The 14,330-nt window shown below is 46.3% G+C and overlaps 2 protein-coding genes across 2 annotated transcripts in view; one reads left to right on the forward strand and one right to left on the reverse strand.

The window, feature by feature from the left end:
- The first annotated feature begins 310 nt into the window (after nucleotides 1–310).
- LOC112942919 lies at nucleotides 311–4,351 on the forward strand. The gene is made up of 4 exons (XM_026033984.1): nucleotides 311–390; nucleotides 967–1,300; nucleotides 2,007–2,231; nucleotides 3,880–4,351. Exons 1-4 carry the CDS (start codon nucleotides 311–313, stop codon nucleotides 4,060–4,062), a joined length of 822 nt encoding a protein of 273 aa, XP_025889769.1. The 3' UTR covers nucleotides 4,063–4,351.
- A 4,416-nt stretch (nucleotides 4,352–8,767) lies between these two features.
- The window catches only part of ETAA1 (ETAA1, ATR kinase activator), a 6,372-nt gene continuing 809 nt past the window's right edge, over nucleotides 8,768–14,330 (reverse strand). Inside the window, exons 2-6 of the mRNA XM_026033985.1 lie at nucleotides 14,122–14,259; nucleotides 13,818–13,894; nucleotides 13,317–13,435; nucleotides 10,862–12,981; nucleotides 8,768–9,275 (exon numbers count right to left, since the gene is read on the reverse strand). Of these exons, the coding sequence (XP_025889770.1) occupies nucleotides 9,160–9,275; nucleotides 10,862–12,981; nucleotides 13,317–13,435; nucleotides 13,818–13,894; nucleotides 14,122–14,259 (2,570 nt within the window). The 3' untranslated portion in view covers nucleotides 8,768–9,159. The remainder of the gene's footprint in view (nucleotides 9,276–10,861; nucleotides 12,982–13,316; nucleotides 13,436–13,817; nucleotides 13,895–14,121; nucleotides 14,260–14,330) is intronic.

The following is a 14,330-nucleotide window of genomic DNA, read 5'->3' on the forward strand; positions in this document are numbered from 1 at the left end:
CCCTCTCTCAATCTCTCATTTTTTTAAATTAAGCATTATTTTATGCATGGTTTTTAATACACTAATTGATTCTTTTAGACTTGCCAGAGACAGATTGAATTTCCAATTCCCTTACTTATTTATTRTTCTCTCTATCAATGATCACGTCGTTTGTGACATGCTTTGGAAATACTGAAGAGCACCGTTTCCATGTGCACGTATCTGTTTGCTTTAGTTGGTTGTTAGGACGGGGAATGTCACACTTACCTTTCCCGGCCTTTGCAGACTCAGTTTGATCATCTTAGCTCATCTCCCAGCGGAGGGAGTTTCCATGTCACAAATGTCACCTTTGAAACTGGCACTAATTGACATTCCTGTTGGAAGCCTCGGTGGAGTGGCCACAGACACAAGGTGAAATTTTTGCGCTGCTGAAGGCTGCGCTAGTTTTGTCATTGACTTTAATAGGGTCAGGACTTCTTCCAGAGAGTGAACCRCCTCTCGTACCGCTGTTCGTACCGCGCTGGAGCTTCAGGCCTTCTGCCTTGCTCTCTGCTAGTGTGAATGGGTTGGGATGAAGCCCGCCTTCCCCCGGGCTTCCATGCCGGGCCCAGGGTTGCTGCTCCGCGGCCAGGGATGTGGGAGGGCTGGGGAGGTGCCGGGAAACAGCCTGCCTGCAGCTGGCTGCTCCGCGAGGGCACCGGGATTGGTGCTTCCCGTGGGCACTGACATCCTGTGTGTGCCTGCAGCCAGCTCCTCCATGAGCGCACCGGGATTGGTGCTTCCCATGGAGCTGCCTGGGCACTGACATCCTGCACGTGCCTGCTGCCGGCTCCTCCATGAGCGCACCGGGATTGGTGCTTCCCATGGAGCTGCCTTGGCTCTCACAGCCAGCCCAGCTGGGCAGCCGTTGCCATCAGAACAACCATTCACATGTGAGTCTGTTTAAGTGCTAGTTAATTGCCGTGGGTTCCTGGTCTCTGAGCCCAGGAGGACTCATCAAGGCTCATGGCCCTTCTGGAGCAGCAGAGGGTGGCTGAGCCACGTGCAGTTATCTAAGAACACCAGAAACCTGTGCAGCTTACCCAGAGCAGGACCGGCTGCAAGAAAACACCTCCAGACACCTTCAGATCCCCCTCAGAAAGGGACCTTCAGGGCATCTCTGTGTTACCCAGCAGATCATTGCAAGTACCCGTGTGGGCAGGGAGAGGTGGAGCCCACCCGTGGAGCAGGGGTAAAACTCACAGGTTCCCCCTGGGCTGGGAAGAGAGCCCATGCGTTCCTGCTGCACAGGAACTTTGCACACACGGAGCGTCACAGAAAGGTAAGAAAGCTCTGGGTCGTGTGAGGTGCCCCGGCTGCGCCGCGTGGCTGCCACGATCTGCACCCGCCAGGGTCCCGCGCAGCCGTTCCGTTCTGGGCCCTATTTACCCCAGCTAGCACGAGCTCCTCTGGAGCTGCWATGATACCATATGCAGGATGTAAATCCTGCTTCAGCTGCCTCTGGAGCAGCTTGGAGAGAGCGTTCTTGCCTGTAAAATGGACACACTCTTAGGCATATGTCTGGCAAAAGGACCTACAAAGGACCGGTGTCTTAACAATCTCCAATACAGCTATTGTTTTTACCAAAAAGAAGATCTGGAAATAGACATAAATAATATACATCTAGACATTGTCACACAAGATAATTGGATAATGARAAATCACTTTTGTTTTCTTGCATAGTGCATGTTACTGATGTCTACATCTTTAAGCACTTAAGTCCCTGAATATGCCTGGCTCCTCACCTACCCAAGACTGTTGCCTTGCTGTTACTGTGTGTTTTATTTCTAGAGATTGTGTAGTCAGAGGATGGTATCAGTTACACTTTTATTGAGATATGCTTGTTAAACAKCTAGTTGAATATCTCACATAGGGTCTAAGATACTGCCACAGATTAGCAGTTCTTACTGCAAAATATGATCAGGGTAACTAAGAATTGGGTCCTGCATTTACACTGGTAAATACAGCTCCTTTTTGTGTATTCACAGAGCCGATGGGCATCTCCCTTTGCCGAGACTCAGCTCATTGGAAAGTCTCACGGTCTTTCATGGTCCAGCATAAACTCAGGTAATGCTGGATGGCAAAAACTGTCCTGGCTTTTTCAAACCTGCTTGAGATCCGCGTGCACAAAGTCAGCAGCGGGTCGAAGGAAACAAGAACGAGGTCTCTTAAGTCCTGGTCTGTCAGCTGCTCCCTGGAAAGCACTGGTTTGGGTAAGCACAGTGCAGACACTTCGGTGTATTTTCTGGGCTTGACGTGTGAGTTGCAAAGGTTACAGAACTGACCTTTTAGAAAGATGTATTTCCAGGTAACATGGAAAAGGTAACTCTCTATGGGGAAAAAAAAAAATCCTTAGCAGTTTTCAGCTTGAAAAATACTAAATTAGCCTGCAACTTCCCCAGACTGTTATTGCAAGTCATTTTACTGTAAAATTACAGTAAGCCTCCATTAGTACTGTGGCTACTTTTGTAATCAGTTTTGAAGAATGTGCTTCCTCAGTGGAAATATTTTGATTTAAGCTCATATTGAGGCTCAGTCTAAAAGTTACACTTTAAATTACACTTTAAAATAAGTCCCATGATACATCCATACAATATATATGGCATGCTGACTCTGTGTAATTAAATTCTTGTCTAAAGCTGTCATTAAGTTGCAGTAAATATTGAAGCTAGCTTCATTTTAAAATTAGATTTACTTCCTGATTTTAGCTGATAAATATTCTCCTTGTATAGAAAATTAATTAAAATATGCATGCCTATATATAATATCCGTGAGAGGGCGGGGGCAGTGATTTCAGCCCCTATGAGCAGCAGCCTGACAGCTCTGCAGACGAGTGGCCTTTGTGAACACGGAGAGCAGCCCGAGGCCCCTGGAGAGGCTTTCCAGAACATCCCGTCCTCCTCCGATAGGAGRTCTCGTGTCAGGATTTGAAGTGCTCCTGCTCATGGGCAGGACTACCCCGGGTTCCTGTCACGGGTGAGGAGGGGAGGCAGCCCAGGCCGCTCATAGTCCCAGTCCCACGGCAACCTCTCTTGTTCCCAGGTCAAAAATGGCATCAAATTACATAGCAATTAGTGAATGTCACTGCTTACTCTGAATACCGGGAGTGTGGCAGGTTTGAAGGGTGGAGTGATTGCTTCTACATGTGCTCAGGCCATCRTGACTGCACCACTAGTAAAGGAAATGAATGGGAAAATGTCACTGCGTAGGCTGGGGGAGAGAAGGGTCAGCCCTCCAGCCAACCTAAAAAAACCCAGAAGCTTGCTGAGAATGAGGGGCAGATGGAGGAGAAGACCTTCGAGAGTCCCCGTGTCTGGAGAAGAGCGTGGCTGTGGGCTCCTTCATCTGAGACAGCAGCGAGCCCGTGCCCGACATGCTCTGCAAATGACTCGGCTGAGGACGCTTCAACTGGAACTTGCCTCTCTTAGAAGCCAGATGAGTCAGTGCCTAGGAAATTAGGATCCTTTAAGTGCTCGCTTGTGTTCTTCTGCAACGTAGACAGGCAAATTGCTGAGAAGATAAATATGTCTGATATGTCTTCCAAGAATCCTCCTCACCCTTTTGTGTTTGAATCACTCCATTTCCCAAATGTAGGTTTGCCTGACATTTTTATAACTAACAGATATTTTGGATAGTTTTGCTGGTGCTTCATATTTCCCAAGAAAAAATGAGAAAGAGTCTTTCTTTGTCTGGTCTGCACTGATTGACATTATCTTAACACATCTTCAAATTTCTTTCTGTTCACTTCCATAACTCTTCCTGCAGGTCACAAAACTCACTTGGGCAGAATGCTTTTGATGGGCTATATTGTCAAGATCTGACATTCTGATGCAGTGTGCTCAAACCTTTTTGATCTTGCAGGACTCGTTCTTTGGAGATGTGAGGCCTGCCACAAATTGCACGTACATGGATTGTGGTGTAGYGTGGAAGACCTCGCTGTTCTCGGCCAGCTCGCAGGGCTCCTTCAGAGCCATCCAAGTATCCCCACACGCACCCCCAGATTGCAGCCTGAGCAGCCAGACACACTGCGCTCTGGATCCTTAACGTCAGTAGGTCCTAGTTCCATCTGCTGTTAGGAGAGCACATTTAAGGACCTCCTCCGAGAGCAAGGGGTAGTCACTGAGGGGTAACGTGGCCAAAAAAAAGAGTTTTGTAAAGCTTGTGTGATGTTTGGATGGGAGCATCGCTTGTGATGCTTCACGTCAGCCTTTGTTGTTGGAGAGAAGATGAGTCTGGAGGACTTGGGGCCCGTGCACAAGCACAGCGTTCTCTTCCCGTCTTGTTGTTGCTTGCAAAGCTGGTAGATAAAGGAGGGGAAAAAAAAAAAAAAAAACTTCGGGCGTCTTCTGGCCCTTCCTATTGGAAATGGAAGCCTTCTCTGGTCTGACAGCCTCCGTGCTGATCGGCTTGCACTGATGTGAAAAACATTTTTAGTCTGTATATGCAATTCTGATTCATTTTTTATACCTATGCAGGTTCAAGATTAGTTATTGGAATTAATGTCATCTTTGCCTCTTCATATACAGCATTAGAGCTTACAAAACATCTGACCCTATCCAAGTACATTGTAACCTATGAGAAACAACAAGGAAGGAAGATAGCAATTCAAATTTATGATATTTCCAGGCACGTATTTCACTTTTTTGCTGTAGAACATGATAGCTAATTAAGTCCTTTGCAAGGCAGTATTGGTGGGGGAAGCATGACTGCTTTATCTACTAAAATGTTTCCAAAATATTATGTAAGACTTGGAGAACACACTTGTTTTCCTCTGCTAAGCCCATCTTTTTTATCATTGCAGTTCATCTTTCTGTAGGTTGGTAACACCCAAAGCTAAGTATCTAATGGCTTATTCAAAAGTGACTGCTCTTCAAACTCTTCTTGGTAATAATTCTTAATACTGTGCATTACCAGTGTTGGAAAAAACTTTTAGCCATGAGAAGCTCCCCCAGGCACCTAAATATCCTTTGCCCTAAAGTCATGATTCTGCAAAATGTGCCAGCATGTGCTCAGCTTTGGCATAAAGACAAACAAACAAAAGGCCCCGAATTGCTTTGCTGTGTTAGCATATCAGGTTTTATTTGGAGCTATCCGTATTGAGTGTGTGGGCCTGGAGATCTATAAATCCTGCGTTGCTCTCCTTAACTGTATAGTTCTAGGTGAGGGCTGTTAAGCAGTTATGCATAAATGCAACCTTTTTTGCTCAGAAAAGTTTGCAAACGGGCATAAACAATTACAGCTGCTGATAAACGCAGTCCTATTTCGCTAGATTTATGTGCTAATGGGCAAGGACTCCTTAAAATAATGAAATGCGGGGGCTTGATTCTCTCTTCACCCGAGTCACTCTGCTACCCCTGGTGCTCAAAGGAAATTGCTGCGAGAGTGGAGCGGGTGGGCAGTGTTCTGCGCCGCCGAGACGTTTGGACAACAGCCGGAGAAATCTGTGTTTCGTTCCGTGAAGCAGCACGCGCGACGTTCGCGGGTGTTTCAGGGGGCAGGCCCGGCGGGCTGCCCTGCCCGACGCACCCGTCACGGTGTGCTCCGGAGCCGGGGCTCTGAACCAGCGCCGCGGCCCTGGCGTGCAGCACGACTGGCGGCGTGCTTGCGGCCGGCTCCGGTGGCGGCTCGCTCGGGCCCCCCACGTGACATCTGCCTTTCCTCCTCCACAAACACTGGAGTCACTGGAGTGTCACAGGCACCGCAGCCCCGCACAATGCAGCAGTCGTGCTCATTCTCTTCCATTTCCTCTTTGGAATTCTTCTATTTAGGTCACTATCTGTTGCTTCCAGCTATTCTTTCCTGACAAATTGTAGCCCTTTGGAGGCTTAAAAAGATATAATCAATGAATTCATCTGCGTTGTTCCTCTGGGTATATAAAGATMTAGATATAACAAGCGCAACATACAGCATTAGCTTGCCGTTCCTGAACTGCAGCCCCAACATTAATTGCTCATTGAAGGCCAAAATCGGAAGAGCTGCTGAGTGCTGGCCTCTCTGAAGGTCTGATAGAACTAACGCAATAAAAAGCAGCCTTTGTGCGTTTCTGAAGTGCCTTAAACACGATCCCTCACCAACATGAACTGGAATGGCGTGAACGCAGATGTGTTGGTGCACACCACTCAATTTTAGATACAGATTGGGAAARTTATAATGAATGGACCGTTCACCTGGTAGTGCCTGTCTTCTTGGAAGAAAACAGCCAAACAACACCAGCTCTTAGGAGAGAGATCAAAAATGGTGGATTTTAGCAAGTAACTCCACTTCCGGTGAGATGCTTCAATATCCATGGACAAAAAATAACATTGCGGGAATGCGGACATACAGGAATTTCATTTACATTTAAACTAAAGCTCACTGATTGCTCGTGTAAAAATTATTATGCTGTGAATGAAAAGAAGATGAGTGCCTAAGCAAACACTCATAAATTAATTTATAATGAAACATGACAGTCATAATTTAATTTGGAATGTATTTAAGATTGTTGTTATTATTTGTATAGGTCTCTTTTGCCTGCAGGAAGATGTGCCTTCATAGTGAAATGAATCTTGAAATACCAAACTTCTTAGGCGTACATGTGTATTAATTAATTAACATGATGTAGGTACTTTCCTAATGAAGAACTGTTGTCTGCTGCAAAGAGTCAGGCAGAAGTTTGCACAGCTTTTGGAATTTTTGCTGTTGCTCTTTGTAACTATCTCTAACCCCAGTGACTCTTACTGCTGCCTCCCCTGCATCACCCAGGGAAGCTCTGCTGGGGTATCGTTTTCCTCTAAGCGTTTCACTTAGGCAAATTTGAGCTAAGGGGGCTGGTATAGAGGGTGCTAATTTTGCTGCAAGAAATGCTTTATCTGATCCTGATATTATGAAGTCACCAAAAGAGGAAATTCTGTTCATTTTTTGTTAACTGGAGGGTGATGGGCAGAGTCAGTGATGGTTAGATCAGTGAAAAATCTTAGTTTGTGTCTCACTATCCGTTAAGAAACGATGTTCCCACGTACTTGTGATTTCTATTTAGAAAGCAGTGGTTGAGAAAGACCAAGCTGCAGGCCTTGAGGTATAGTAGGTATTTATGAAAAATAAAAAACAAACCAAAACAAAGCCCCTCTGTTACAATTAACTTAATGGACAGACCAGTACATGCATTAGCCCTAAATTGTCAAATACAATCTGCGTGTTTCACACTGATGAGCAAATGAATTCTTAAAGTATGCCTAGGCAGTAGATATGAAGCACTTAAAAYGATGATCTGCAGAGGGTGGAGGCAACTTCAGGTGTGTCATTTGTCAATAAGTAGATTGTGTCTTCCTAGAGCTACGACGCTATCCAAAGCTCCCTTCCATAGCCCTCACAGCAACGGAATTCCATGTGTTCATTGGGATCTATTTTAACGATAGAGGCGAGGACTGGTTAGACTTTCCGTGAGGGGCTGAGCTGCCCTGTCCTTGACGGGTCGTGGGGGGCAGACGTGTGGGAGCACCTGGGGTGCTGGGACAGGGCACCCTGCATGTGCCCGGGGAGCGCAGCGGCGCTCCGGTGCAGCCAGCACGACTTGTGTTTGCATTTATTTATATGGACACGCAAACCCTGCTTCTTTACACAGCTCCAGCTCTGCCAGCGAAGACCCGACAACGACAAAGGACCTTGCTGTTTTGTGTTTCCAGTAAGTGCATTATTACGGTGAAGATTTTGGACAGGCTGCAGCCCATTTGTCGAGGACCGCTTCCAGTCGGATGCACAAGCGGATCCCTGCCCTGCTGCGCAAGGACAGAGCTGGCCCAAGGACAGAGCCTGTGGGTCACCCACCCTCCTGTGGGCACCAGCAGCCTCGGGCTTTGAGATCCTCACCAGCCAGCTGTGGGTGAGACTGAAGGGCCTTCCCTCCGCTGTGGAAAGCAGTGTTCAGGATCCTCTGCTGTGGAAAGCAGTGTTCAGGATCCTCTGCTGTGGATCTCGAGTGTTCAGGACTGCTGTGCTGACTGCTGCATTCAGAGCCAGCTTCCTCCAGGCCTAAGGATTTTGTCGTTGACAACAATTACAGGTAAATTCCAACAACAATTCAGGTAAAACCAGCTGGGATGCCTATTCCTCCGCCTCCTTCATCTGTTTTCTATGCCCGCCAACTATTATTCAAATACGACTAAAGAATGTTTAAAAAAGTACAGTTTAATGATGATTTACACATATACAGTATTTACATTTGCAGAAATTACAAAAAAAAAAARRAAAAAAAAAAGGCACATTCCACAGCAACCAAAAGCTTCTTCCAACCTTTTGGTACAACTCAAAGKTACTTATTTACAAAGCTAAATTACAGTCACTTTTCATAATGTTCCATGTTTATATAAAAGCATTTACCAATTGTGAAACATCACTCAGCTTACCCACAGGCCCTTTTACAGTTGGAGCTCTTCTGCCATCTATCACATCAAAAGCTCTATTTATCAGCCCCAGTTAAACTGGCATCACGTGGCATTTGTGCTTTAAGAGAGCTCAGTKCGAGGGGCACGTAGAGCTCGCCAGGCCACGCTGATCGGTAGCTGCTGAGCATTCCTGCTAGAGTATTTGCCTGGGGTTTGCTGAAGAGATGTAGCCCGCATTTTCAGTAAGCTGGGTAATAGCCGTTTAGGGAAAGGTTGTCAAGATTTGTTAGCTATGGTATTTGCAGCTCTTCCTGGAGGGACTTTAAAAAAAAAAAAAAAAAAAAAAAAAAAGTATCCTTTTCTGGATGCTCTTTCACCTTATAAATCCCTCCTTCCCTATGTATGATTTTTACCAAAAACCCCACAGACTAAGCAAGTTTTGCATGCCCTGTGCATTTCTGTTATTTTGGATGTTTTCTTGATTGTACCTTTCTTAAAACCAAAACTACCTGAGAACAAAACTTTGCATTTCTCAGTCTCACTTTTACATTTAAGCTATTTATGAGTGGCCAGAGTCTTTGTCTGGATTATTCCCAGAAAGAGAAACACAATCAAAAGTCTGATTTCAAGTCTTCTGTGTGCGTACAAATATTTTCATACTCTTAGGATGTTTTAACTGTACAGATTCAACACAATGATACGGTAACTGATTGCACTCTCAAACTTCATTGCCCATAGAGAGCGTGGAACAAAACTTCTTCGGCAGGCAGAACAGAGCAGCTCACGTGTCCTTTAAGGACGCCTGCATTCTGGATTTCCTTCGCGCAAGAGCTTCCTGTTTCTTCCTTTCAATTTCTTCCTGGGAACATTTTCTGTTTTTCTGTTCTACTGCAGACCCTGTAAATACACAGACATTTGTGTTAGGACCGTCAGGTTAGTTGGTGTGTATTTTACTCATCTTTTTGTCCTTTTCCCYCCGTCTGAAGGTGCAGGGCCAACAGCAGGCAGCTCTGGCACGCAGGGCCCACAAGTGAGCACAGGAGACGGCAACAGGGTAAGAAAATTAAGGCTGTCAGAGTGGAAAGGGCTCTGCAATTCAGTGCATTACGGAGAGATACGGGCGTCAAGATGGTCGAGACACTGGGGTCAGATACAGTACAGGTGTCACACAAATAAAACCAGAAAGGTTGAGAAAAGGTCACAAGCAGCAATAAAAATCTGCAGAGGAGACAAGAGCATGATAGCTAAGCATAATATTTTATATGTTGTGTTGCAGAACGATAAATTCCCGTACAATAAAATCCTGACCTCCCTGGATCCAGCAAGAAGACTCCCATCATTCATAAAATGTCAAGATTTTCACCACTTATTTACCATTTTCCAATAGTTCCATATAGTTCCAYATAGTCCTTCAAAATAAAATACTTAAAAAAAAAAAACTACAAGAGGGGGGAAAAGAAACCCCAAACCCTTCAAATGATCATTTATTCTCTAGAATGGTCCACAGAATGTCTAGTTATCTTCTCCCAGTAACATCTGCTTTTCCTACTTTCCACTTGTCTGCTACTTGCCCAGATAGCAAGCAGAACTAAAAGGAATTCTTCAAATCATGCGGGGTGATGGTTTGGAGAAGCCAAATGGACGAGCTGTTTTGTTGTTGTTCTAAACAGGGGTTTTTGACAACTGCGATGACGCAGCACATCGTCAAGGCAGCGCTGAGCCGAGCAGTGCAGCCCTGAGGCGAGTCCGAACAGAAGCGCCCGACACCTGCCCGACTCCACGGTTATCCAGGAAGCACCATCCGTGCGTGGGCTGTTGTGTCTGCATCGTCAAGTAAGTGGTTCCAACAACTAACTGAGCGGCTGCAGGAAAGGATGTAAGGTAGTTTTTAGAGTGAGAAAATACTTCACTGGCAACTTCGGCCACTAGGCAAAACAATATAGGCCAGTGTTTCCGAAATGCCTCGTGGTCTGAGGCCAATTTCCAGGTGCACAATAATAAATTTAGCATTCCGTTTTTCCTCATGCCCTCTTTCTCTCCCCTACTATTTTTGATGAATCAGGGTAATTTTTTTTCTCAAAATAAGTGATGAATTAAGAGGCAGCGTTAGGCTGCAGCTCTTGCTCAGCACCGAAACAGCAAAATATTAGCCAAACTGGAACAGGGCATGCTGAGGGCTGCCGTCTTCTTAGGAGGGCTTAGCCCCAAGCATCTCCTTGGTCTCAGCCACTCTGAGCACCTCGTGTTGTGTGTCCTGCCCTTACAAGGGGAGAGAGGGGAGCAGAAGTCTGCCAATACCCGAATTCAAGGGGTGTCAGGGTAGCTTTATTTTGCAGAAAGAAAAATCAGGTTCTAGGTAGTACATTAATCTGGGCAATCAGGGCTAATCCGACGAATTGAGCTGAACTGGAGCTGAAATAAGAATGGCATTATAATTAGAGTCAGAACAGGAACGGTTGAGCAGGGTTAGCAGACACGCGTACCTGATGTAGGCAGTGCAAACGGTTCTGAGAGGTGTCTCTTGAAAGGCAGCTTTGTGTTYTCGGGCTTGCTGTGCCAAGTCGTGTTCAGCTGATTCTTGCTTTCTTCCAGACCTTGCATAGTGACCGTGGTGCCAGAGCGGCACGCTGGATTTTCAGACCCTACCCGCAGGGCGACTTGAGCACTGTTAGTCTTTCGGAACTTAAACTTGGAAGGCACAAGTGACGTTTGGTTACTCGAGCTGTTATGTAGCGTCCTCCCCACGCTGCACAACAGGCTGTCTGCCGGTTTGCTACTGAAAGCATTTACTCCATCAGCAGGACTGCCTTCAGAGGCCGTCTTCGCAGCTGGCACAGAATTGGATCTGTACCATTTTCCTGAAATAGCCTTTGCAGTATCCTCAGAAGCCGCCTGATGACAGCTTCTAGGCAGTGTGTATTTACACTCGGCAGGAGCACTCGGGATCACAGTTATTGGACCCGGGACGCTCTTGCCGCTCCCCGCGGGCGCCGCTGCCGTCGGCCCGGGTGCCCCTCGGGCGCTGCTCCTGCCGGCAGCGCTCACTGACRGCGGCTCCCGCTTCACATTTGTTTTCTGAGCGGAGAGGCGATCGCACAGTCCTTGTTTAGATGCTGTGAAGCCATTATCAGCATTTGACCTGGAGCTGATACCGGCTCCTTCTGTTGTTCTAGCTCTTTCATTTCCGTGTTTAGCATCGTGGCTCCACGTCTGCTTTTCTATATCGTCACATACCTGGTACAACAATTCATCGTCCTCACAGTTTGCGTCCCAAAGACTATCCGATTCACAAAACATATCTAAAACCTCATCAGAAAACTTGGGTTCATTCCAGTCAAATGACAGAGGACCTTTCTTTGGTATCTCAGCTGGGTTCAGGTGACCCGCATTAGCTTGGCWGACCACTTTAGTCAGATCAGTAGGCTTTCCATTAGCAGCAATATTGGATGATTGACAGCAAACTGTGTGTGCAGTATCGCTGGATTTTTCAGTCTGTGGCCTAGATCTTGAAAGAAAAGAAGGAAGGTGGTTACTTTTAGGTGGAATAGTTTCACTTGCATTCTTCACTTGAGATTCCCTGGAAACAGGAATATAGTTAAACTCATTGTTTTGGGCACTTTTCCAAGCAGCATTTATTTTATCTGGCTTAACGTCACCTTTGCCATGAAAGGAAGCAGACTCCGTCTTTGAYGTTTCTGTACTGTTACATGACTTTCGTAAAGAAAGAGATTTTGCAACATTTTGTGTGTTTTTACTAGACTGTCTCAAAGGTGAACACTGCAAAATACTAGATTTGTGTGAACTCCCCAAACAAGTCACTAAATTGCAATTACTTTGTTCCTTCGTTCTGCTAGCATCACAGAGACCAAGCACAGGTGGATTTGTAGGAACTGGTGAAGCCTCTTCAGTGTTTATCAGTTCAGGATTTTGAGTTATTTGCATCACAAAAGAGTCATCTGCCAAAAAGTCTGCATCCCAGTCGTCAAAGTCGTCATAAATGACATCAGCAGCCTTACTGCAGACCACCACTTTGGTCTTCAAAGGATTTTGTTTTGTCAACAGAAATGTATCAGGTTTTGGAAGAATCTGGTTCACGCTTCTTGGCAAACATGGAGCATCTTTTTGACATATCTCAGAAGTAACATTTTGCTTGTTTTTAGTTGGCTCAGGAAYGTAGTCTTCCTCCAAAGTGCTTTTATTTTCCTGGAAATCATTATTTAAAGAAATCCCCGACAGTCCTTGGCTCAGCTGTCCACTACATTTCTGGGTGGAACAATCAAAAAGGGCACGAAGGGCTATTTCAGCTTCTAGGTCTACAGACTTCTGACTGCTAGACAGGCAGGGCCCTGCAGCAGCAATGCCAGTGCTCTCTCCCACTGCTTTCAGGGACAGAACAACATCTGCTTCAGAAACCTCATCCAGGGCTGAATTCAGGTTCTTCTGCACGCCGTCCTTACCATTAGGTAAGGTCTCAGAGGCACCCTGGATCAAGTCCTGACAAAGCTTCTCTTGTTCCTGAACAGCATCGAACTCTACCAGATTTTTATCAAATTCCTTAGCCAGTTTCATTAGTTCATCTTCAGGATTTTTTATTTTAAGATCTCTAGATTAAAAATAAATAAATAAAAATAAGAACAAAGATAGTATATATATAAAAGAATCAGAACTCCTGAGAAAAGTTTGCCAAGTTCAATTATGCTACCTAATTACCTCTTCATTCTCTAATTTAGCAACTACAGGGAATAGGTGAACCCTGTTTTCAAAGCATTCCTTTTAATTATTCTAAAGAATGACTACTCTGTTAACAACAGATAACCCAAAGTTAAAAGCACTTGGTGCACTAATGTACAACTGCTCACTAGACTTAAACATTACTAAGTAAAATGTCCCTTTTCCTGGAAGTTTAACTGTGATAGGCAAGACGAAACTGCCACTTACCTTGTGCAACTTAACTTTGTCCTAGCTCGCAGTTTTACTACCCCAGGTGTACAGGGAATGGCATCCTCACCAATCCATGTCCCTAAAAGGGATCCTCCACTATAGGCTGCTTTTTCATCCTAAATGATTAGATTTATAATGCTTAGCAATTTGATTTCAGATGAAGATTGAACTAGACACACACCTTACATTCATCTAAGTTGCTAAGACAATTAAACAGGAACAAGTGCACTGAAAGCCACAGACAAGAGCCAAACCAATGCAAGCCAAGCGAGACGACTGCAAACACGTGTACTGATAGTCTTATCTGTTTAATTATATCATCTTAAAGCAGCAGCTTCAGTTAAGGGGAACGGGTGAAGCCAGTCACCCTGCACACTCACTTCTTGTCATGGCAAGCAGTGTACTGTAACTGAAATTGCATCTTCACTACACCTGAATATTGGAACACAAGTTTGATCATTGCTCACAGCGGGCACCGTTTGGGAAAGCAGTAGTTACCTGAGGAGCAATCCGATTAACAATCTCTGAAATCTCCACTGTGCGCCTACTGGCAACCTGCTGCTTTTTTCCACTGCCTGAAAAAGGTAAAACACAAACAAACCACTTGTTTTAAAACTGCAGGGCGCGACAGCGTCTCAAGCCATCTGATCACACCCGGCGAAGCTGATTTGGCACCAGGGGACGGATCTGCGGGACGAGGGCGAAGAGGAAGCGCAGAGCGGCAAGGCAAGGCCCCGAGAGCTGCGGCCCGAGGCCGGGAGGAGGAGAGGGGGGTGTCGCGGGCGAGGCGCGGCGCCGCTACCTGCCCCGCGGGCGACGGGCGAGTGCGGGTCCCAGAAGATCTCCTGCTGCGCGTCGCCGTCGGCGGCGGGCGAGCTGAAGGCGGCGCCGCGCGGCCTCCTGCTCAGGCACCGCTTGGGAGTCTCGTGCGCGCCGGGCTCTGCCGGGAGAGCAGCGGCTCGCGCTCGGTGCGGGCACCACAGGCCGCGCCGGGGCCCGCGGCGCCCGCCC

This window comes from Nothoprocta perdicaria, unplaced genomic scaffold (genome assembly GCF_003342845.1).
Source record: "Nothoprocta perdicaria isolate Ctin4 unplaced genomic scaffold, notPer1 scaffold_138, whole genome shotgun sequence".
In the NCBI taxonomy this organism is placed as follows: Eukaryota; Metazoa; Chordata; class Aves; order Tinamiformes; family Tinamidae; genus Nothoprocta; species Nothoprocta perdicaria.